The 24106-nt window shown below is 42.0% G+C and overlaps 1 protein-coding gene across 1 annotated transcript; it reads left to right on the top strand.

Moving 5' to 3' along the window:
- The first annotated feature begins 8049 nt into the window (after positions 1-8049).
- Positions 8050-23880, top strand: Gins3 (GINS complex subunit 3). Its single transcript, XM_074055919.1, has 3 exons — positions 8050-8389; positions 15111-15344; positions 17488-23880. Exons 1-3 carry the CDS (start codon positions 8204-8206, stop codon positions 17716-17718), a joined length of 651 nt encoding a protein of 216 aa, XP_073912020.1. The 5' UTR covers positions 8050-8203; the 3' UTR covers positions 17719-23880.
- The last annotated feature ends 226 nt before the right edge of the window (positions 23881-24106 follow it).

Below are 24106 nucleotides of genomic sequence, written 5' to 3'. Positions count from 1 at the left end.
GGGACATTTAGTTCATTGGGGGTGTGCCCTTGAGGGAACAGTGGAACCCCAGCCTCTTCCTCCCAGCTGCTGGAGTGAGCAGCTTTGTTCCAACACACACTATTCCCATAATGCACTGCTACCACAGGTCCAAAGCAAAACAGCCACTAGTCATGGACTGAAACCTCCAAACTGTGAGCCAAAATAAGCTTTCTTTTTCTTTTCTTTTTTTTCTTTTTTGCAGTAGCAGGGTTTGAACTCAGAGCCTATACTTTGAACCACTCCACTAGATCTTTTTGTGTTAGGTATTTTCAAGATAGGGTTTTGCAAACTATTTTCCAGGGCTGGCTTCAAACAGAAATTCTCCTGATCTCTCCTGATTATAGACGTGAACCACCAGTGCCCAGCAAGCCTTCCCTTTCTATGTTGATTATCTCTGCTGTTTGGATTTTTTAATAGTAATGGAAAGCTAACACAGTCCTCCAAAGTTTCATCACATGATGAGTCCTATCCCACGATGCCATCAGGCTTTGGGCCCCTCAGAAGCTGCTGTAGGACCGCACTCTAGGGAGTCTTAGAAGCATCGCTATCTAGGTGAAAAGAGCTATGAGGCATGTCCCTAAGCTTCTTACTAAGCTGAGTCTAATGGCATATGCTGTAATCCCAGCTACATGGAACGTGGAAATAGAAGGATCACCATCCAGGGACTGCCCTGGGCAAAAGCATCAGACCTCCTATCTGAAAAATAACTAAAGCAAAAAGGGCTAGGGGCATGGCTTGAGTGATAGAGCTCCTGCCTAGCAAGCATGAGGCTATGAGTTCAAACCCCAGTATCACCAAAAAAAAAAAAAAAGATTCTTTGTATAACAGGAGCCAAAGCACCACCTCACATCTTTCTCAGGTTATAAACAAAGGTCTCATGGTTTTATACTGGATTCCCTGAGAGAAGATTTTGCTATCGGTGCCCTGGTAGAATGGGGTACCCTCCGATCCTTCTGCTTGTTTCCTCTTGGTGTCATTCAACTTTCTCTCAACCCCCTCCTCCATATTTCCTATAAAATTAGGTCTGGGGGCTTGACTGCAATCAGGTTGGGCATTTAGCAGAATACTTTAGCTGCACTGTGCTGCATATCAACCACTCCATATTGTCCTAACAATGTTTGGTTTCATCACTTCCAGATGGTGGTGACAGAGGTGCCCAACAAGTTTCTCCATTGCAAAAACACATCTTCCCCCTTGTAGTTAGCATGTCATTTGTAGGTGGTACTATGGAAAAGATGGAATGCTTCACAAATTCATATCATCCATGCATAGTATCCATGCTAATATTCTTGTCATACATCTAATTCCACTCTGTACTACAGGAGCAAGTCCTGACCTGGCTCCTCCTCATCATCGTCGTCGTCTTTTTCTTCTTCTTCTTGTACTGTGGTTTGAACTCAGAGCCTTGTGCTTTCTAGGCAGATGATCTACCACTTGAGCCTCAGCCGCAGACCTTTTTGCTTTGGTTATTTTTTAGTAGGGTCCTGTGTTTTTGTCCAGGACTGGCCTCAGATCACAACCTTTCTTCCTTCATCTTCTGAATAGCTGAGATGACAGGCATGGGCCACCATGCCTTCCCCTGACCTGGCCCTTGTGAATACAGATTTCCCATCCCTTGGCCCATAGGCTCCTCCTGCTCCAGGTATCTGTTTACTAAGCTTATACTATTCCTGAACTGCCCTAGTTTCCATAGCAATGGTGCTTCCCCATTCTTAGTTGAGTCACATTTGCCTTAGCTCCACTTTTTCTATAAATCTGATCCCACCCATTTTCTATTCTACAGGAATTTCCACACACTGCTGGTCTTCTGTTGATACTCTTCATTGTCTTCCTGGGTTTTTATGGGTCTTGTGTTCACATATGAGATAACCCAAAGCTACAGAATGTGTATTTAAGGAAACCTGCAGCAGAAAGTAAGAGTTTAGTGCATGTGAATGTGTTCAGTCAGAGAGCTCTGCCAACCTTTGCTCTTGGGACACTGTATTGTAGGGCAACAGTGAAAAGTCACCTATATCAAAATATAACACTGTTCCAATAATTATATAATATATAATTATTTTTCAATTAAAAACAAAAACTAAAATTTAAAAAAGTATCAGAGAATGGAAATGGAAATCAGATGTTTACTGTGATCCCCAAAATTCATAGGTTAAAAGCTTAACTCCAACTGCATCCATAATTAGAGACAAGACTTAGAAAACGTAATTAAGGTTAAATGACATCATAAGGGTGAAGCCCTAATCCAGTACGGCCAGTGTCTTTTAAGAAGAAACACCAAAGATGTGCACTCACAGAAGGACCAAGTGAGCACACAAGAAGAAGACCGCCACCTGCAAGCTAAGGAAAGGAGCCTCAGGAGAAACCTGCCCTGATGGCACCTTGATCTCAGGCTTCCAGCCTCCAGAATTATGAGAAAATAAGTTCCTATTGTTTAAACACCCCAAGTCTGTGGTATTTTGTTATGGCTGCCCTAGCAGGCCAATGGAAGATGTATGACTTACGAAAGACTTTGGATTGCAAGCAGGCAAAGAACAGGGTCAGATCTTTTGGGTAAGAAGAATGCTGTGATAGTGGTACAAAGGAACTGTGGAGCAAGGAGAGAGTAGAGGCAGAGAGTCCTGTGAGGACTGTGAATATCAGAAGTCTTGATTGGAATACTGGGTCTGAAGTGCTCTGCCCTTCTTGATAGGAACAAGGAGGCATGTAGACCAGACCTAATTGGCTTCCATCTTGTGATTCCAGGGAACTGAGTCATAGACTGGAGCTGACCATCTGCAGATGAAAGCAAAGAGAGCTCTCCAGTGGCATCCTTGGCCATTGGATCAACCAATCATGAAGTCCTGATCTCTCTTATGAAGCTTGCAACCCCTATGTTTAAGCTGATTTATATTGGATTTTCTATGGCTTGCCATATAAAGATATGGTCATCAGGTGAATGATGGTGTCATTAATCAGGATATGCTGGCAAAAGGAACAGCTCTTTTCAAATGAGAGATGCTTTGTCCTAAACGTTCACAATCTTATATTTTTGTTCCAAGTTGATGTGTGGCCCTGAAATGACCCCTCCTCATATTTGTAGGCTTGCTGCAAAAGTCTTACTCATACTCTAAGGCCCTCTCCAATGGCCTTTTCTCTAAAGCCTTTTTAAAACTCTTTTATGTCCATGTCAGGATTCGCCACACCTTCTGAGCTTCCTAACATTTTGGACATGGCTCTATCATTGTTTTTATCACATTGTGTTACTGATTCCTCCACAGGTAGGTCACTGACAGACCTACTAGCACAGAATTTGTCACATCCATCTTTGTACCCATGTCTATGGCTCCAGGGCACCTGACAGGCCCCTGAACACCTTCTTCTCAAAATTAATGGATCTGCTTACCACTCCTCCCCTTTGGGACTGAGAGAAACTCAAGCTCTCAGACCATGGCTTAAATTATGTAATAAATTATTACCAAAAGATGAAAATATAGGAATGGTAAGAAAAGGTATTTTTTAGGAACTGGGAACACAGAAAAAGAAGAGCTGTATTAATAAGTACCTCTATTACAATGATGCAATAGCTGCTTCTTTGCCAAGTTAAGAGGGTGACACACACACAGAATCTCTCTGAATAACTAAGATGGGTTTACAATTTCCTTAGTACTGCTGAAGACTGTGGGAAGAATCTAAAATCAGCACCGCCCACACAGAAGGTCACATCATGCCCATCAATTTATTTTGATCTCATGGAAGGCGTTTTGGAGCAGGGCTCAAGAAATAGCTCAACCAAAAGAACACTCAAGTTATATAAAAATGAATCCAGTGATTTTAATCCATTAATCTTATATAATAAGATTTCAAACATAGTACTGTAATTTCAAAACACAAAACACTGTATTACTTTTAATACAGTAATTTGAGCTCATGGGTGATAAATTCTACCTGGATTTTTGCAAGAAAAAGTTGAATTGGAGAACAACAGCTTATCACCTTCAAGTGCATTTAGGAACTTAAATAGACTAATGATGACAATGAAGCATGATGGTTACTTAAACAACTGTTCATTGAGTGCTTGCTACATGACAGGCATTATCTGAGGTGCTGAGCATACAGGGATGAACAAACTCATAAAATAACGGTCAAAAATCAGGGTCTGTGGGCCAAGCCCTGAGCTCAGAGTTCTGTGTATATTGGCTCATTTGTTCCAGAGTCACCACAACTCTGAGCTATTATCACAATCCCGATCTTATAGAGAGAGAAGCTTCCACCATGTAACTCAGCGTAGGTCATAAGCCTAATAAAGTGGTAGAAGTAGAACTCCACCCCCAAACCCTGTTATATTCCAGAAGTAACAAAGCAATTGAGTAAAAGCTACTGGAAATGTTTCAAAGGTGGGAAACAAAGACATTTTAAAAATGTGTTCACTCTACTTGCTTAAGCACTCCTTTTTCTTTCCTTTTTATTTATTTATTTATTTCCAGGCCCAGGGTGGCCTGGAACTCCTGATCCTTCTGCCTCCACAGTGGTGGGATTACAACCATGGGTCACAAGGACATTATTCAGCACATGGGTCTAGAGAATTATCTATGACTGAGTCTGTGCCTTGGCAAGCTATTTTTAAAGCACTTCAATTCAGTGATTTCAGGATTTTCCTGCTGCATTTTGTAACTGTTATAATATCTATACAACATGTCCATTATTACTTACTTAAAACTCACTCATGTTTTACTTGGTATTTTAAAGAAAATTTAATATCACTGCTATAAATAAAGACCTGCTAACTCACTCAACAAATATTTATGAAGTGCCAAGCACATTAGGCAGTAGGGATACAGCAGGGAAAAGTAGACTAAAAAGCATCCTCACCTCATGGAACTAATTTTCTATAGGGATAACATTAAAAAACATGATAAATACATGAAAATATCAGCTATCAGTGCTGAGGTGAAAGAAGAGAGTTGTTTTAGTCCTTTTTGTGTTGCTATAACAGAATACCACAGGCTGAGTGATTTACAAACAACAGATACATTCTTTACTCACACTTGTGTAGACTGAGAAGCCCAAAGTCAAGGTAGCAGCATCCTATGAGGACCTTCTGACTGCATCTCACACAATGAAGGCAGAAGAGAACCACTGCCACAAGCCCCTTTTATCCATTCATGGATCCATTCATGAACATAGGGCCTTGGGATAAACAGTGCAATTAGAGACCAGATAGGTATCTAAAGCAAACTCTCAAACAAGAGATGATGGTGACTTGAACCAAAGTGAGAAGAAATGATAAGATTCTGGAAATGTTGTGAGAATACACCCAGTATTTGCTGATGGGTCTGTTATAGAACATAAAGGTGGGATAGATCAGAAAAACCCCAAAACTTCATGGATGGAGTCCAGTACATTTTTTTCTCTCCTGCCTGAAGGTCTTCCCTAATCCTCAGGTTTGGTTTTCTGTCACCTGCATCACAATCTCCCCACTTAATGACAGAAAATTTTAAAGCACTGGTATTCTGCTGAGCCAGTTTACCCTAATGATGAACAAGGTGGGCTTTCGCTTCATGAGTCTTGAGTCCTCTTCCTACAAAAATGACTTACAGAAACTGTCTAGATCTGTTCTCTCCTTGAAGAAGGCACCAAGATTTGTCTATGGACTTCTATTTTTGATGTCTAAAGGAATTACATCGGATTTTGACCTTGATGAAAAAGAATACATATAATTGTATGGATGATAGAATTAAATCATTGAATAGTTTTTAATCAAGAATTTACGTAGCATTTCATTTGTACAGGGAAATTAGCATTTTCATGGGGCTTGGGGGGAAAAAGACTTCACGAGGTTATAATTTCCTTGCTTTCTTATTACCACAGTTACAGGGAATTGTATTATTTAAAATGTGGTAGGATATTTTTAGTGGAGGGATGACAATTATTACTTGAAAATGGGTTATTTATAGAACCAATGGAAACAACTTTATCCCTGCCACATCTAAAGCACTTTTCATCAAATACAGATGCTTTTTGATTTATTAGGGGTTCTTCCCAATAAACCCATTTTAAGTTGAAAATATTAAGTAAAAATGCATCTAATATACCTAACCTATTGAAGATCATAGCCTAACCAGCCTACCTTAAATGTCCTCCAAATATATTAGCCTACAGTTGGGCAAAATCACCGAACCCAAAGCTATCTTATAATAAAGTGTCATTTAGTCTATCAGATATCATACTGAATGTGAAAAGCAGAATGTCTGTATGGGTGTGCTTTTGTACCATCATAAAGTGAAAACTTGTAAGTGGGACCATTGTAAATTGAGAACCATCTCTGTGTTAGTTAGGATTCCCATGCAGTAAACTGGCAACATGGCAGCAGATTCCTAGCTTGCCCTGAGTTTGCTTCTGACCCTTGTTTTGTATGAGTCACCAAACTCATTGTTGGCATTTTTTTTTTAAAGACAGGTCTACCTATGTAGCCCAGGCTGCTCTCAAATTCACAATCTTTCCAAGTGCTGGGATTACAGGTGTGTACCACCAGGTGCAGTGTTATTGACACCTTTTAAAAATAAGCTTTCATGATCACTATGGCAGTGATAAGCCAGGTATAGTGGCTAGTACCCCAGTACTGCAAAAAAAAAAAAAAATGCAGTGATAGAGAAGTTGCCTGCGACAAATTGAATTGTATATGTTCTAAATTGACTAGCAATGGTTATAGAATTGAAAAAGAGAGAAGAGAAAGTAATACACTTTCAATTTTTATTTAACCTAAATTTTTTTGCTTAGTATACATAAAGTAGTAGTCTATATTTATAAGACGATTATAAATTATGTAAGTACATTAATAAATTTTAAGTTCAACATTCCAAAAGAAATACAGAAGATGAAAATCATGATTAATACATGCCTCCCTTCCCAAGCACCCTTTGCTCGCTGTTCCAGTAGTCCCGGGAAAACTTTTCTACAGCAAATACATTTTGTGGCACATATCTCAAAAATCTGCCTCTACACATAGCCTTGGATGAGTAGTGCCACCAAATTTGGTACCATGCCATGATCCCTCTGGGCTCTTCTTCCCTAGACGCTGGAACAGTGATAGTAACTAACACAGGCCCCTGTTGGCAATAATGGCACTGATGGGTTTCAGTTCTTACTGCATCCTTAAGCTTCTGTTTCCCAGGGTCACGGTCCTGCTTCAAGTCTAGCTTAAATCCTCCTTCTTCCCCAACCTCCAATCAGCATGAACCATAAGACCCTAACCAATCAGATCATGCTGAGCCTCACTGAGGGGTATTTAAGCCCCTGCACCCCCCCCCACTTGGCTCTCTCCCTCTCCCACCCCAATAAAGAATCTCTTGGCCAGATAGATCACTCCTCTCCATGTGGTCTCTTGGGGCCCACATTTGCCTTACAGCCCCTCCATCTATAGGGTGGCTGGCCATTTATCACCATTCTGTTCTGCTATAAAAAGATAAGCTGAACCAATCAGAATTCCTCTTTTAGGGATTTAAATTAACAGCCACAAAAGAGATAGTCAGTTGATGGTAAAGTGAGCTCAGTAGCCCTGGAAAAGACTTAGGGTCTTTGCCAGCTATGTATAGTCTAGTGCTCCATCCATCTTCCCACCCCAATCCCTCCAAACTACTGCAAATAATCCATAATCTTGCCTATAATAAATATCTGGGGTTAATGCTAGAGTTTGTTTGTTTGTTGCTTGCTTGTTTTTCAATGTTTCTTTCAAGGACCAAGATTTAGAGATGCAGTGAAAATTGTAGTAAAAGTCCAGACATTAAAAAAAAAAGAGGGGAGGGAGCAAAAAAAAAAGGTTAGACATAATCAGATCTGGAGTGGATGGAATACGATGCCTTTATTTGAAGCCCCCTAAGTGTTGCAAAATGCTTTTAACTTCATAAAAACATTTAAATGACCACATGATACAATCTAGAAGAAACGCATTGTGCAGCTCCTAGCAATGTTCCCACTCGACCAGACGCAAAGGGAGGAAAACTTCCGGCGGAAGTCCCTCCCGCTCCCCGCAGCGATCGCCGGAAGTAGATCCGCCCTGGGTCGATTGCTTCTGCCTGGGCAGCGGCAGGCTGTCCAATCGACTCTTGGGGTTTGGCCCGGAGCTGGCGCGGGAAACTGAGTTTCCCGCGCGAGCTCCCGCTTCTTCCCCGCAGAGTCCACTCGAGTCTCACGCTCAGACGCCGCCATGTCCGAGGCTTACTTCCGGGTGGAGTCGGGCGCGCTGGGCCCGGAGGAGAACTTTCTTTCCTTGGACGACATCCTGATGTCCCAGGAGAAGCTGCCCGTGCGCACCGAGACGCCCCTGCCACGCCTGGGCGCCTTCTTCCTGGAGCGGGGCGCGGGCGCCGAGCCCGAGCGCGCGCTCCCGCAGGTGAGGCCCAGGGTCGGGGGCGCCGAGGCCTCAGGTGCCGGGTGGTCCCGCCCCCTCCGCAAGCATCCAGCTGTGTCCCGGCTGCCCCTCGACGCTAGGATTGGCTCTGATCACGATTGCCCTAAAACAAAACTACTGATGGGCGGTTTGGCTCATGGCTATAATCCAAGCTGCTCCGAAGGCTGAGATCGGGAGGATCGAGGTTTGAACACAACCGGGGCAAATAGTTCTCGAGACCTGGTCTCCAGAGTAACCAGAGCAAAATGGACTGGACTATTACTCAAGCAGGAGAGCGCCTGCTTTGTGGGAGCGAAGCCCCGTGTTCAAACCCCAGTCCTACCAAAACAAAAACCCAGAACCCACCTGAGAGCTGCAAAATGCCATACCCATTCCTGTATAATGATTGATGACAGTATCAGCATCCATTCACCAAGGGCCAGCATGGATGGGCTCAGGGCGTAAGCTTTTCCATCTGTTCCCCCTTTAATCGTTGACAACCCTCCAGGTAGGTACTGATAACCCCACAGAACGGTTGGTTAGCTTGGCAAGCTGGGATTCAACCGAGGGCCCTGTGGCTTTCAAACACAAGTTTGTCCCAGGACCGGGATGGTTATTTCTAGTTCCATTTTTTCCTGTTTTGTCTAGAAGGGTGTTTTTGTTGTGCCTGCCAGGAATGAGTCTGTACGTCACAGGATTACTCCCTTTCTATAACCACTTTTACTGCAGAAAAACATTCATTTTATTTTACACTGCAGTATTTGCTGAATTTCACAGAATCATGTAACCCCATAGAAAAGCCAACTTAGGGAGAAGGTTGAATGTATGGTAGTACATTGAACTGCTGGAATTGAGTCTGTGTTTCCAGTCAAAGTAGCACACAGAAATTTATAAAGTCAAGTAGTACAGAAAGAGTAATAATACCTGGCTTCACCACTGGCTTTCAACCCCAGGGCCTGTGTAGTTTTTTTTAGTGGAGTCTTCAGAATTCACCTGCATATTCTTTGAGTAATATTCTTAAACTTCCTGGTTTTTACAAACGTAGACATGCATTGACTTCCCATTATAATTGACATGGATTTGGTTCTGATACACACTGGTGAACACACAGATACACTGCTGTGCTTTATTCATAATTACTTAGGAGATTGGTTTTTTGTTTGTTTTATGTGGTAATGGGGATTAAACCCATGACCTTGTGCATGGTAGGCAGGCGAGATACCTTGAGCCATGCTCCCAGCATTTGCTTTTATTATTTTTGAGAGATGGCCTTGCTACCTTTTTGTTCAGGCCTGCCTCAAATTCTTGATCCTCCTGCCTCCACTTCTTGAGTAGCTGAAATTACAGAAGTTCCACACTAAGTTTCCTTAGTTTTTACCTAATGTCCCCTTTCTATTTATTCCAGGACCATTGCGTTTAGCAATCTTGTCTCTTTAGGCTCCTCTTGGATGTGACAGTTAATCAGACTTTGATTGGTTTTGTTTTTGGTTACTGGGGCTTGAAGTCTGGGCTTCAGCCCAGGTCCCAACCTTTTTCTTTAGTTATTTTTCTAGCAGGGTCTCGAGTTTTTGCTCTGCTGGCCTGGGACCGTGATCCTCCTACCTACGCCTCCAGCCTAGCTGGGATAACTGTGTGTGACACCATTCCCAGCTTGTTAATTGAGATGGGGTCTTGCTAACTTTTTACCTGAAATGACCTCGAACCTCAGTCCTCCCACTTTCCACCTCCTGAGTAGCTGGAATTACATGGGTGAGCCACTATGTCTGGCCTAGACTTTCCTTGTTTTTGATGTCAGTTTTGTGGTGTTTTGTTTTTGTTTTTGTTTTTGTTTTTTTGCAGTGTTCCTCAGGTGAGATTTACTTAGTATTTTATTCATGATTACACTGTGGATATGGGTAAAATCCATTTTTTTTAAAAAGAGGTAAAATACCATTTTTGCCACATCATACCAAGGGTGCACACCATCCACATGACTTTCTTATTTATGTTGATAAGTTACTTATGATTTACATTGATATGGACCCTGAGCACCTGGCTGAGAGTTTGTCAGGCTTCTCTACTATGAAACTACTCTCTTTCCATCTTTGCAAGCTGTGCTGTCTGGAAGGACATCATCATGCACCACAGCCCACACTGAAAGAGTAGGAGTCATGCCCTCCTTCTTTGGGGGCCAGGTATCTCCATAAATTATTTGGAATTCTTCTGTATTGAAGCTTTGTGTTGGAAGGTTTTTATGACATTTAATTTCCTTTGTAGATAAAGGACTATTCATAATTCTATTTCTTCTTGTGTTTTGATATGTGAGAATTGTTTCCTAGAAACTTGACCATTCACCTGTCCCTTTACTATCTTTTTAATGTAAAATTATCATCCCAGTTTTTATTCTTGATGTTAATAAGTTGTGCTCTCACTCTTGCCAGGAATTTATCAATTTTATTAGTCTTTTAAATTGTATTTATTTTTTTTTCTGTGCTTGGGGATGGAGCCCAGAGCCACACGCATACTGGCAAGCACTAAAAGGGCTAACTTAAGGCTCTGTCCATTTTCTCTTCTCTACCTTTGTTTTCTAGGTCATTGTGTTCTTACTTACTTCTTTCTTTCCACTTTCTTTGGAGCTAATTCTCTGTTGTTTTCCCCTTCACATTTTGAGATGGATACTAGCTCATGACTTTCAACCTTCTTGCATACATTTTTGGCTATACATTTCCTCTAAGCACAACTTTAACTACTTTTCAGTAAAGTTTGGATTTGATTTGATGTGTTTTTGTTTTCCTTCCTTCCTCCCTACCTCCCTCCCTCCCTTCCCCCTCACTCCCTCTCTTCCTTCCCACAGTACAGGGGTTTAAACTCAGGACCTTGCATGCAGTGTTAGGCAGACACTCTGCCACTTGAGCCACACTCCACCCCTTTTTGCTTTTAGGTATTTTAGAATAGAGTCTTGTGCTTGTGCTCAGGTTGGCCTAGACTTCCATCCTCCTATATATGCTTCCCAATAGCTGGGATGACAGGCATGCACCACCATGCTCAACTTTTATTGGTTGAGTTGGGGTCTTGTTAACTTTTTCCCAGGCTGGCCTTGAAATGTGATCCTTCCAGTCTTTGCCCCCCAAGTAACTAGGATTACAGTCATGGGCCCACCTTGCCTGGCCTGGTACATCTTCATTATTAGTGAATTCAAGTATTTTCTAGTCGTCACTGTAATTTTGTTTTTGATCCATGAGTTATTTAGAAGACTAGTACTTTATTCCAAACATGCTCAGTTTAACTGTTCTGTATGCACTTGGAAGGATATGTGTTTTCAAGTTCTGATGTATAGTAAATAATCTATCTGTAAAGTAGGTCAGGTTTGTTAATTGTTTTGTTGAGGTTTCCTATATCCCTCCTAGTTTCATATTTGCTACCTTTAACTAATCTAAAGAGCTATGTGAAAGTTTTGCACTGCACCTATGGCTTTGTCTATTTCTCCTTTTACTTCTGTCAGTGTACACAGATATTTATTTTTTTTTTGGTGGGTATAATGACCGTTTTGTCACCATCAGTTTTTCTTTATTTCCAGTAATGCTTCTTTAGAATAGTGTTTGCATGACACCTTTTCTTACCCTATTTTCCACATTTCTGTGTCTATACTTAAACAGCATATAGTTAGATTTTGTTTTTCACTCACTTTGATCATTTTAATTGGTTATTTAATCCAGTTGCATTTAATTTAATTATTGATATATCTGTTTATTTTTACTTCCCTGTTATTTTCTTTGTGTTTCAAGTTCTTTTCCTTTCTTGACTTCTTTAGGACTAATCAAATGTATTATCCATATACCTTTTCATTAGTTTAATTATATATTCTCCTAGTGCTACTTTAAATGTCACTTTTTTTTTTTTTTGGTACTGGGCTTTGAACGCAGGTCATTGCAGTTGCTAGGCAAGCACTTTACCACTTGAGGCACCCCTAACCCTTTTGCTTTTCATTTTTTTTTCAGATATGGTCTCCAGCCTTTTGTCCCACCCAACTCAGACCACATTCCTCCTACCACTGCCTCCCAAGCAGCTGGTTTACAGGCATGTGCACCATGCCAGGCTTGTGTGTAAAATAGGCTCTCACTAACTTTTTTTTTGAGGGGATGGGGGGACTGGGCTGGCCTTGCCCATGATCCTTCTGTCTTAACCTCCCAAGTAGCCAAGATTACAGTTGTGTGCCAACATGCACATAATTATTTTTGACTAATTAAAATATGCTTGAAGTTACTACTTTCACTACTTCAGAGACAATAGATAGTAGGATCATAGAATAACCCCATTCTCTCCTTTTTGTGTTATTGTTATATATTCTTATTTAACTTACTTATTTACTTATTTATTACAAAATCTACTTATTTTCTCTGTCCCTTACCCTTTTTTCTTCCTGTATTTCTTTCTGGAATAATTTTTTATTCTCCCTTCAGGATTTTCTTACTCCAGATCTTCTGGGGGTAAATTCTCAGTTTCTGGCTGGGCCAGGAGTCCCCACATTTGATGATTCACTAAGAGGACTCACTCGTGGTTAAGATTTACTGCAGTGATAGAATGCAGAGCAAATCAGCAAAGGGAAAGGAAGCACAGAGGAGACCAGGCCCAAGCTTGCAGAGTTCCCAGCGCAGTCACATGTCACCCTTTTCTCCCTCTAGTAATGAATTCTGACAACGTGTTAAATGTCATCTACCAGGGAAGCTTGGCTCAGTGCCCAAGGTTTCACTGGGGGCTATCACATAGGCACATAACAAAATTGCAGACCCTCGGAAAGCAGGCGTTCAGCATTGACCACAGAATATTAGGCACAGTGACACTCTCCTCAGTTCTGGGCCTAATGGGAACCCACCTAACATCCAGGTTCCCAGATACCAACCAAAGGCCAACCTTGTAAGCAGGCCTGGCAGGAATAGCTGTGTCAGGCCTGCTGCGTGACTTTCTTTCTGAAATGCCTTTATTCCACTTCTACTTTTAAAGAATGTTTCCGGTGGATATGGAGTGTTATGTTATTAGTTATTTCTTAAGCATTTAAAAGAATGTCACCCATTTTTATTGTTTTGTGGTTTCTACGTTTCTGTCAAGAAGTTGGCTTTAACTCTTACTGTTCCTTTTTTTTTTTTTGGATGAGGTTCTCAGTATATAGCCCAAGCTTGCCTTAAACTCGAGGCTTGAGGTTCTCCTGCCTTAGCCTTCCAAGAGTGCTGGGATTGCAGCATGCTAGTTTATTGCTTCTTCTTGAAAGAGTGTGTTCTTCACCCCCAGTTGCTTTTCCATTTTTCTCAGTATCTGTTTTGTAGAAGTTTGGGTGCCACGGAGTTGTATGCCATACCCCAATGTCTTACCATTATCGTGTTCTTTCCTTTGTTTTTCCCCTCATGACTTAGTCTGCATTTCTTTTTCCTACTGCATTTTTTTTCATTGCATCTCTTTATGTCATCTCTGGTAAAATTTAAATTTGATCAATCTATTGACATCTTAGGTTCAACTATTGGATTCTTCAGTTCTGAAATCTCCACTTGATATTGCTAATGTTAAAGTCAGTGCCTACTTACTGTGCTTTCTGGTGCCGAATATTGGGCTTGCTTTTCTGTGCTTTCTCAGATCTTGGCCGCTCAGGTCCTGGCATCAATGGCAGCCTTGAGCTCAGCATTTGTCTCCAGCCCCGGAAGCATGTCAGAGGCTCTGTGTACACCACACCTCCATCCCCCCAGCAGCCCCCACCTTTGGCAGCAGTTCTCCCTCATCACAGGTTTATGCTTTAGTTGACTCCTATAATCTAGTGATGTTTGCTTTTGCATTCAGTTTTTAGATTTCTCTTCATGTCCTCTGCATCACAACACCTCATTGTTTTCCAGCTTTGTTGAGGTTTTAACAACACAGAAGCATTTACCTGTTGTGTCACCTCGAAGCTGTGCTGTGGGAGGGGAGGGGCTGCCACCTGAGCTCAGGCTCAGCCTACTTCTTTCTGTTCCCTCCGTGGTGCTTAGCACATGGTAGGCACTCAGTACATAGATAGTGTACATTCAGAGAAAATAGAGATGTGTAATGCAGTTGGACAATTTTTATTTATGTTAATTAGAAAACTTCCCCTTATAATGAATTTTTGTTCTATGCCCTATTTTTTGTTGTATAAATCTGTTTTCTCTCCATACACCATCACAACATAAAACTTCAGCTCAAGTTAATCTTATTGAAACTGAGAGTGGAAGTGATACCAGAGACTGGGGAGAGCAGAGGAGGGAACAATGGGGAGAGCTTGATCAATGGGTATAAGTGATAGGTAGTTAGGATTAAGGCGTTCTGGTGTACTGTGGACTAGTAGGGTAATTATAGGTAACAGTATAGCACTTTATATTCTAAAAAGCTAGAAGAAAGGATTTTGAATGTTTTCATTACAAAGAAATGATAAATGTTTGAGGAAGATAGATGCTAACCTGACTTAACATTATGCAATGTATGTGTATTGAAACGCCACAAAGTACCCCATAAATATATATAATTTTTATGTTTTATGTGTCAGTTAAAATTAATTTAATAAAAATAAGTAAACTTTCAGCTCCCACAGTTCATTTCTTCAGCTTACAAGCAGGTTCTCTGCATTTGACAGTCCTCCCCCAGAGGACAGGCAGCATTGCTGGGGAAAGGAGGAGGTGTACTTTCTGTCACACACATTTACTACACTTTTGTATGTCTTTAAAATCCGCATTCTTGTCTGGTGCAGGGCTCAAAGCTGGAACTCCCCTTGTGGCTTGCCAAAGGACTTTTTGACAACAAGAGGCGCATCCTTTCTGTGGATCTTCCGAAAATCTACCAGGAGGCCTGGAGGACTGTGTTCAGTGCAGACGCCAACGTGGTGGACCTCCACAAAATGGGGCCACGTTTCTATGGCTTTGGCTCGCAACTCCTGCACTTTGACAGTCCGGAGAATGCAGGCATCTCCCAGTCTCTGCTTCAGGTAAGCGATGGGTGTGAAACCGCTGGTGTGTCCCTGTTTCAGGAGCCAGCTGTGGCAGCCACCAGACGTCACCGTTATCCAGGGAAGTGTATGATTTGTGAACTTAGTTTGTTATTGGTCTAGATTGGTGTCCAGTTTCACTGTATCTGCCAATTTCATATTTTTAAAATTTACTTTTCAACCGATCATAAAAACATGAAAGCTGCACTGGGGATATAGGTCAGTGGTAGAGCACCTGCCTAGCATGCGTGAGGCCCTAAGTTCGATCCTCAGCACTACAAAAAATAAAAACAAACACCTTAAAAGTTGCACATATTAATAAGGTACTGTGGTGTTTCAGTAATGTATACATTTTGTAATGTTTATATCATACTAAACATAGCTGTCTCCTGAAACATCACTCATTTGTTTATGGTGAAAAGTTTTGAAATACTTCTAGCCTTTTGAAATGCACAGTTTATTATTGTTACATATCTTTGCACTATTGGGCACTTGTACTCCAGACTTCTTTCTCCTCTTTAACTGTAATATATTTTTAAAATATGGCTCCCTAGTGTTCTTTCTATTTGGTTCCTAAGAATTGGGAGTAGCAGAAAGTGTAAGAAATGAGAAAAAAGTGATGATGGATTGTAGATGACAGGCACATAGATATACTGTCCTGGTCTGGGGGTTCTTGTTGAGAGTCCTTGAGTTACTTAGTTATTTGTTCCCTTCCCTTCTGGAGTTAAGACTTGGCTCTCCCACTAGCTAGATGTAAGACTTGCTCAAGCTACTTGACCCGTAGGCATCAATTCTTCATCTGTCAGAATTACGGTAAAAACCAGGTGGTGCCATTTAATAAACATACAACTTTTTTAGTTGCTTTTATACATGCTAGATAAGCATTCTACAATAAGCTACATCTCCAGCCCTATAATTATTATTTTTCATGGTTAAAACAATAGACATCCTTTTTTGGTATAATCTTACTTTAACCCTTCATAATTTTTTGTTATTCTGATGATAGTAGAACAAACAATCTTTCTGCCTCTTGGGATGTAAATAGTCAAAAGACTTCCCATCCTCATTTTTAATTTTATAAGAACTGTTGGCTCAAGACATGTTTGCCCCCTGAACTATGCTGATGTCTTCCATCAGGTTTAAGGGTTCTTTCCCCCCGGCCCCCCATTTATTAGTGCTGCTTTGGTACAGGTTTTAAAGAAGAGCATTGTTATCCCTTCAGAAAAAGTCCATGCACAGACTACGGACACAGAAAGTAAGCTTGAGCTCAGGCTCATGATCAGAAAACTAGAACCCATTTCTCTTAACACTCCCTAGGACATGTTTATTTTTTGGTTCTTTTGATGGTACTAGGGTTTGAACTTGGGACCTCATGCTTGCTAGGCAGGTGCTGTACCACTTGAGCCACACCCCAAGCCCTGCTTTATAATGGGTATTTTTTTTGCATACCATTTGCCTAGGCTGGCCTTGAACCATGATTCCCTTGGTCTCTGCCTCCCGAGTAGCTAGGATTACAGGTGTGAGCCACTGGCACCCAACCTTAGGACATGGTTTTAACTTAGAGTCTTACCTTTTTAAAATAAATGAGCTTTGTGTTTTCTTTTTCCGTCATCGCTCTCAAGTGCTTTAGAGTTGTTTGTAGATAAGGTGACTTTGCCATGAGCCAGTTGAAGAAGGTAGCGCAGGGGCCTGTGTTTGTTCTCAGAGCCCAATGGTGGAATGGCACCTCCATCCTACTCTCAGACCAGGAAAACTAGGAATGGTATTCAGTTAAGTCAGGAACCCGTTCTGGTTGAAAGCTGTCAGCCCATGACTAGTGGACATTAGTATAGCTTTTGTTACCAAGAACACTACTGGGTAACGTTTTTTCGAGCCAGGCACTTGCTGGGTGCTTTACACATGTTACTTCATTGGTTTTCATAACTGCCATTGAATTTCTATAACAACCCATTTCTAGTCAGGGAAATCAAGGTGCTGGCAGTGTACAGTAACTTCCTTGAATGGCAGAGGGCACTCAGGCCTCCTTCTTCTGAGTCCTGTGACCAAATTCTTTCATGCCACTTCAGTGTTCCAGCCTGAAAATGGATGTGACTTTCTGGGATGTGAGATGGACCCTGATTTCTCTTGCTCCCTTTTTCTTCAGACTTTTATCGGACGTTTTCGCCGCATCATGGACTCCTCCCAGAACGCCTACAATGAAGACACTTCAGCACTGGTAGCCAGGCTGGATGAGATGGAGAGGAGCTTATTTCAAACAGGACAGAAAGGACTGAATGACTTCCAGTGTTGGGAGAAGGGTCAGGCTTCTCAGATCACAGCTTCCAACCTTGTTCAGAATTACAAGAAGAGAAAATTCACCGACATGGAAGGCTGAAGGCTAGAGGGGCACAGAATTGCTCTTTGGGGACTTAGGCCCTGCGTGTCCTTGACCTGGCACAGACCAACTTGTGTCGCACTTCACGGTTTATAACCTGCAGCAGGTTGGGGTTTGGGACTGCCTAGTTGGGAGAGATGTCCTTCCTACCTTGCTGACCCACAGCTCAGGCCTTTTGACCCAAGAATGCACAGCCAAGGAGAAATCAGAGTCCACCCTAAATAGGGCTCCTGGGTGTATACATCGCAGTCAAGGTGGAACTGGGATTCCTATGTCTGGGATTTTGGACAGCCACAGATGTCCACTTTCACTAGCTGCAAAGGATAGGTACAAAGTGGGTCACTTTGCCTGTTCACAGAATGTTCTTTTTGGCTTATTTCATCTCCTTACCTCCCTTGTGACTGAACAAAGGACAGCATCCCCATGCTGGCCTGACTTGTAGATTCCTCCTACTGCCTGCCTGTGGGGAGTTACCCCAGTTTCCAAAACAGTCACCAAGAAAAAGGGAGGAAAAGGGAAAAGGAGATGAATAGCATAGCAGAAAAGAGAAGCAGTGGCTTTTGGATCCTGTAATTGGGGCTTCTCAAACTGGAATCACATGGTGCAGTCAGCTCGAGGACATGTGGTTAAACTGAGTTTGTGTTTCTCTCCATGATCCTCAGCACGCCACATACTTAATCTGTTCCCTGTCTAGAAAAGCTGTCAGGGTGTCATTTGGAATTGCAAAGTAGTTATTAAAGGGTGTTAACCAGTGTTGTTACATCTGGAAACAGGACTGGAAGCTTGCAGGTTGTCAAGGCCCTGTTGGAGAAACTTCTGGCGATCATTAAATAGGCAAGAGGCCTTGTTTTTATCTTTTTCTCTTCAGATAAATTTGGCAATGTTCTTGCATAGAGCATCCCTGACTACGTACTGTTTAAGCCAGCACCAAACTCTTCCCGGGAGAGCAAGGAAACCTCAGACCAACTAAGAGACAGTATTCCCTGGGACCAGTTGAACTGTCCAATGGGCAGTTTCTCCACACCACTACCCTCTTCCAGCACTCTACAACTAACAGAAATTGTCTTTGTTGTTGGAAATTGTAGAGGAATTTGGGTGTCCAGATCGTGCAGATGTCTGGATACAAATTTAGAATGACAGAATGCATTTCAAATGCCTGTTTATGATGGAATTGTTGTTTTTATGATTTGATCTTAGTGCTAAATGATCAGCCTTGCCTGCGAATACATTCTGTATGAATGCTGTTTCCGTAGCTCTAGGACTGCAGATGGTCAGCAAAGTGGCCGGCAGAGAATTCTGTCTTTGATCGTATTTGACAATAATGCAAAACAAATCCATGTTTTAGCAACTGCTCTTTTGTTTGTATAATCCATAGAAATACAAGGTTCATTCTCTGTTGGAACATGCTGTGTCCTAAAAAGATGAGACTTCTGTTCCTACCACAGCTTTCATAGATAACCAGAGCCCCTGAAGCCATTAGAAAACATATTGTTTTAACTTGGTGTCTTTATCTTCACAGATAGCTTTGTTAACAGAAGATCATCCTAAAGCTTCTGCCATTTTTGTTTTCCTTTTTCTAAAAAAAATATATATATATATGTATCTATTTTTCAGGGGCTTTATGGCAGGAATATGAGGGTGTGCATGTACAGAGTTTATCCCGTTTTAAAATTTGGGGAAGATTATATCACATGGAGTTTTTGAACCCATTTTCAGTTACATATCTGCCTTCAAGCTTGTCAGACTACCCTGCTCCCTGGTAGTCCTCCCCTAGTCAGTTTTTTAGGTTACTCTTTGAAAGAGGAGAATTTTTTTCAAAAAGAATCAACAGATTGACTCTTACATCAAATTGCTACTTAACTCCAGGGAGTAAAGATATGTCTATTCTCCTTAGGACTTTGTTTCCAGGTAACTGACCCTAGCTATAGATGAGAGACCTTCCTGTATGCAGGTTTCTCCCATGGACCCTCTGGGCTGAGGGGAGTGATGGAGCAAGGCCCTGTCCCTATGGGTTCCTTTTTTTTTGGTGGTACTGGTGTTTGAACTGAGGGCCTCACACTTGCTAGGCTTGCTAGGCAGGTGCTGTTATCACTTGAGCCACTCCGCCAGCCCTGCTTTGTATTGAGTTTTTTGAGATAGGGTCTCTTGAACTATTTGCACCCGGCTTGTATATTCCTTCTATTCTCTCTGGACTCTTGACTTTGGACAGCTTCAGGCTTAGTCTCTGGATCTTCATCTACATGCTGGTAACTCCCACATTCAGATCTTCTGCTCCACTCTGTCTAACCCCAGGCTGGTAGCCAGCTGCTTGTTTCCACTTCAGCATCTGACCCACGGAGCTAAGATTGAGGTCCACTCTTATCCTATCTACTCCTCTGACCTTTTCCATCTCCAGTACTAACAGCTCAATCTTTCCTCATTTCTCACCACAAAAATCTTAGTGTCCTCCCTGCCCTTCCTTCTTACTCTCCATCTCTTTGGGGCCTACCTTTGAATCATTTGCAGAATCTGACCATCCCTCACCTGGTGCTGTCACAGCCCAGGCCACATCAGTTCCTTCCTGGATTTATGTTGTCACCTGCTAACCTCCCCAGATTCATCCTCCTTCTTCATGTTCTTTTCACCGTAGTTAGACAGGACAGGCTCACACATCAGACCTTGTCTACTCTGCTCAAACCTTCCCACCCTGGAGAAAAAAACCACACAGGCATCCCTGCACTTTTTTTTTTAGAGCATCTTTACCCCAGTGATTGAATAGTCACTTTTCTTATTGCTTCTATATTAGAAATAACGTTTCTTATTTTAAATAAAAATTCCACCTTCTCCCTAAGAGAATTCCGAGCAGCTCTAGAACTCATCAAGCGTCAGCCATTGGACTGATGGAATACAGTATCTAAAGTAAACTGAAATGCAAAAGCACGGAGCCACTAAAGTTCATACAGAAGTCAATTCCTGGGTTGGGGTGTAGCTTAGTGGTAGAGTGTTGCCTAGCAGGCATGGGGCTCTGGGTTTGATCCCCAGCACTCTCCTTCAAGGAGCCCCAAGAGAGCTTTTTATCTTTATCCTTGAAACAATGGGGTATAATTGTGCCGAAACTCACCTTGGCAATGGTAACTATATAAAGGCCATATGTGTGATTCTGAAAGTAGGTAATTTTTGTTCAAGAGGAAAATCTATCCTTCAAGGAGCTTGTGGAACAAAATGTAGAATACATGTAACTGTAAGAATTACTGTAAGAGGGCCAGATGTCATAAAAAAAAAAAAGTGTTGGTAGACTGACTTAAAGTGTAGGCCTTGAGTTCCAACCCCAGTACTGCAAAAAAATAAAATAAATATATTAAAGGCTGGGTGTGGTGTTTCAAGCCTGTAATCCCACCTACTCAGAGGTAGGAGAGTCATGGTCTGAGGCTGGACTAGACAAAAGCTCGAACCCTATCTGAAAAAGAATCCTAAAAAGCAAAAGGACTAAGGATGTGACTCAGGTGGTAGAATGCTTAAGGTACTGAGTTCAATCCCTAGTGCCACCAAAAGCAAAAAAATTTCAACATTCCTTATTTAAAGGTAAGCTTAAAACCTTAATGTTGAACACATGTAGAAAGAAAATGTTTTAAGATAATGAGGTACCCTAAACCTAAAGAAAGGTACATAAAAGTTGGAATTCTGTTGCTAGCTCTTGAATGAGCACAGTAAATAGCAAGGAATCAAGGGCTACCCTAAGAAAGAGTCCCCCATCACTGAGAGCAACTGACATACAGGTCATGGCTTTGGTTTGAGCTCATTTCATGGATCTTCCCAGCCTTCTCTTCTAAGCGCCACCGGTTAGCAAACTGACATCCTCCTTACTGGCTACACTGTGCTGTTGCTGGCCTTGTGGTCCAGGGAAAGCTTCATGGGATACCTCACCCTCCGCTTGCAGAAACGGGTCTCCCTTCTAATGCCTACTTTTCTGAGATCAAAGTCAAACCAACTAAAGGGACATCATTTCCTTAAACTACTTAGTTGGAAATAATTTTAGATTTATAGAATAATTGTAAAGATAGGATAGAGAATTCCTGTATATTCAGGCTTCCTGTGACATTGTCCATAATCATGGTATATTTATCAAAATGATAGAACACTTTAAACTACAGTCTTTATGCAACTTCAGGTTTTCCACTAATTTCCTTTCCTGTTTCAGAATCCACTCCAAAAATCCCTCACTGCACATAGGGGGCAATCACTTTTTAAAGCAACCCAGCATCAAGGACTTTCCTATATTTCAGAAGTTCAGCTTACTGGAGCATGGGAGGTAGGTACCTGGAGCCAAAAGCCCCTTTAGCTTGCAGGTAAATTCATCAGGAAGGAAGAGAAAATTTGCTTTTCGGTTGAATTTTTCACTTTTTCCTCGAGTACTTACATCTGATAGAAAAAAGGCCTCTTTGAGTCTACTTAACACTTGTAGCATTCTCTCTCTCTCTCTCTCTCTCTCTCTCTCTCTCTCTCTCTCTGGCAATCAGTAACTTGATTGTCTCCCCTTTCTATTCTACCACCCTCTAGCTAATTCTCAGGTCTAAATGGGTTTAAAAGGAGCACGACTGTATGCACCAACATTATTAACAAGTGTCAGCATGGCTCTGAAAATAGTACCAGGGAATCGCTAGTGTTTCAGAATTTGTAAAGGAGCCCAGAGCACCAGCTCATCTCACAAACTCCCAACTGATGGCTAATTACCAAAAACAACGTTTCAAACCTGTAGAACATTTTCTGTTCTTGATTTGCCCTTGAGAGAGAAGTTCATTTGATTACCACATGATTTTCATATCCGACTTTGTACAACTAAAAATCTTCCCTGGGGATGTCTTTTCTTTGGACACGAAAAAGCAAATGAATAGCAAAGGCGTATAGGCCCAAATACAGCACAGGTGAGAGGTGAGAGAAGGATGCTGTAATTTACTGAAGGAAAAGTGTGGTGAGGAATTGTTTTGCAGCTTGAAGAGAAGACTGGAGACAGAAACCAGTCTGAAAGCCACTTTGCCAGTGGCATTGGAAATGGTTGTTCTCAGAGAGTGGCCTTATCTTAATGGGCTCAAGAGGGCCTGGCACACAGCTATCTCTATTCAGAAGCAGAACATTTTAAAAAACTGTTTCAAAGAACAGTGTCATCTTCTAATTTAGCACTTCACATTCACTCATTTCTTAATCCAAGATTGCAGGTAAATGTTAAGTAATATGCATCTTTTCAAAGAAGTGAGCAGTCCAGGAATATTTTCTCAGATTTTAGGCCAAATCAGATCTTGGTCAACATTTCAGAGGACCCTACAGGCTAAATTTCTAGTTCCTTCCAAAGATTTTTAGAGGGGGGAGGGAGCCATGTAACATGATACATCGTGTTGATATATGACCAGGTGTGGAAATCAAGTTCTTGAAACTCTAAGGCTTTTTAAAAAGAAATCAATAAAAATTGAGTCCCTCACTCCATTGAGATAGGTTATTTCCATTGACCGTTTTATGTAATTCCACATTGCCCTTCAGAGAGATGGCACGGTTTGCACAGCTGACACTCTTAGCAGCCTCTTGGTGCTCTGCGTTTTGGGTATGGAAGCCCTGAGCTCCTTGTGACTCTCCAGAGTTCCTCAGCCATCTCCTCGCTGTCACTTGTCACCACTGCTGCTAATGGGGTTTTGTGTGCCCTTTGTGCAACCAGCTCAGCCTTCTCTACCCATGAGGAAGACCACAAGTTGGCCAAAGACTTGGGAGAAGTCCTTTATTGGGGCCTAATGCTACAACACCAGGGGGTTGTGTGCAGGAGACAAGTCTTCTTGACCCCAAAAGCCTGCTCACGTAACCAGAAGAGGGTCATGGACACTTGTTGCTAGAATGTCAGGAAACACTGTAACAAATGCTGGAACTGCTGGAATGTCAAGATAACAACACGCCTCCCTGCCCAACCCCAGTGACCTTCCCACCTTCCCACTAATGTCCAGCACCTCCCTCATCCTCCTTCCCAACCATCTTCCCTAATGCCATCACCCTCCCACTGCCCTTTTCCTGCCACAGATGTTTAAAATCTCCAGCCTGTAAGAAAGGCGTGCTCTCGCCCCTCTCAGAGTGTCGCTTTGATGGGCAAGGGTCCCTCTCAGGTCTGCTGTCCCTAATAAAGGCCTGCTGCTTGTGACGGACGCAGATTCGTTCTCAGTATGTCTCTTTTCTGCTTCTCCGCTTTTCTTTTGTTTGGTGTGGGAACCCAGGAGAGAGTTTCAATCCAGGGGAACGTCTTTCTTGGGTTACCACATTTCCGTGGCCATCCTCATCCAGTCAATGGTGCACCCCCATGGGGTCTCAGGTCCAGCTTGATAGGACACACTTGGACCAAGAGGTGCCTAAGTTGCTGTGAGGGGCACGGCCGGTA

Source organism: Castor canadensis, chromosome 15 (assembly GCF_047511655.1).
Source record: "Castor canadensis chromosome 15, mCasCan1.hap1v2, whole genome shotgun sequence".
NCBI classification, from domain to species: Eukaryota; Metazoa; Chordata; class Mammalia; order Rodentia; family Castoridae; genus Castor; species Castor canadensis.
Note: the sequence above shows the minus strand (reverse complement) of the source record. Positions and strands in the feature narration are given on the sequence as shown.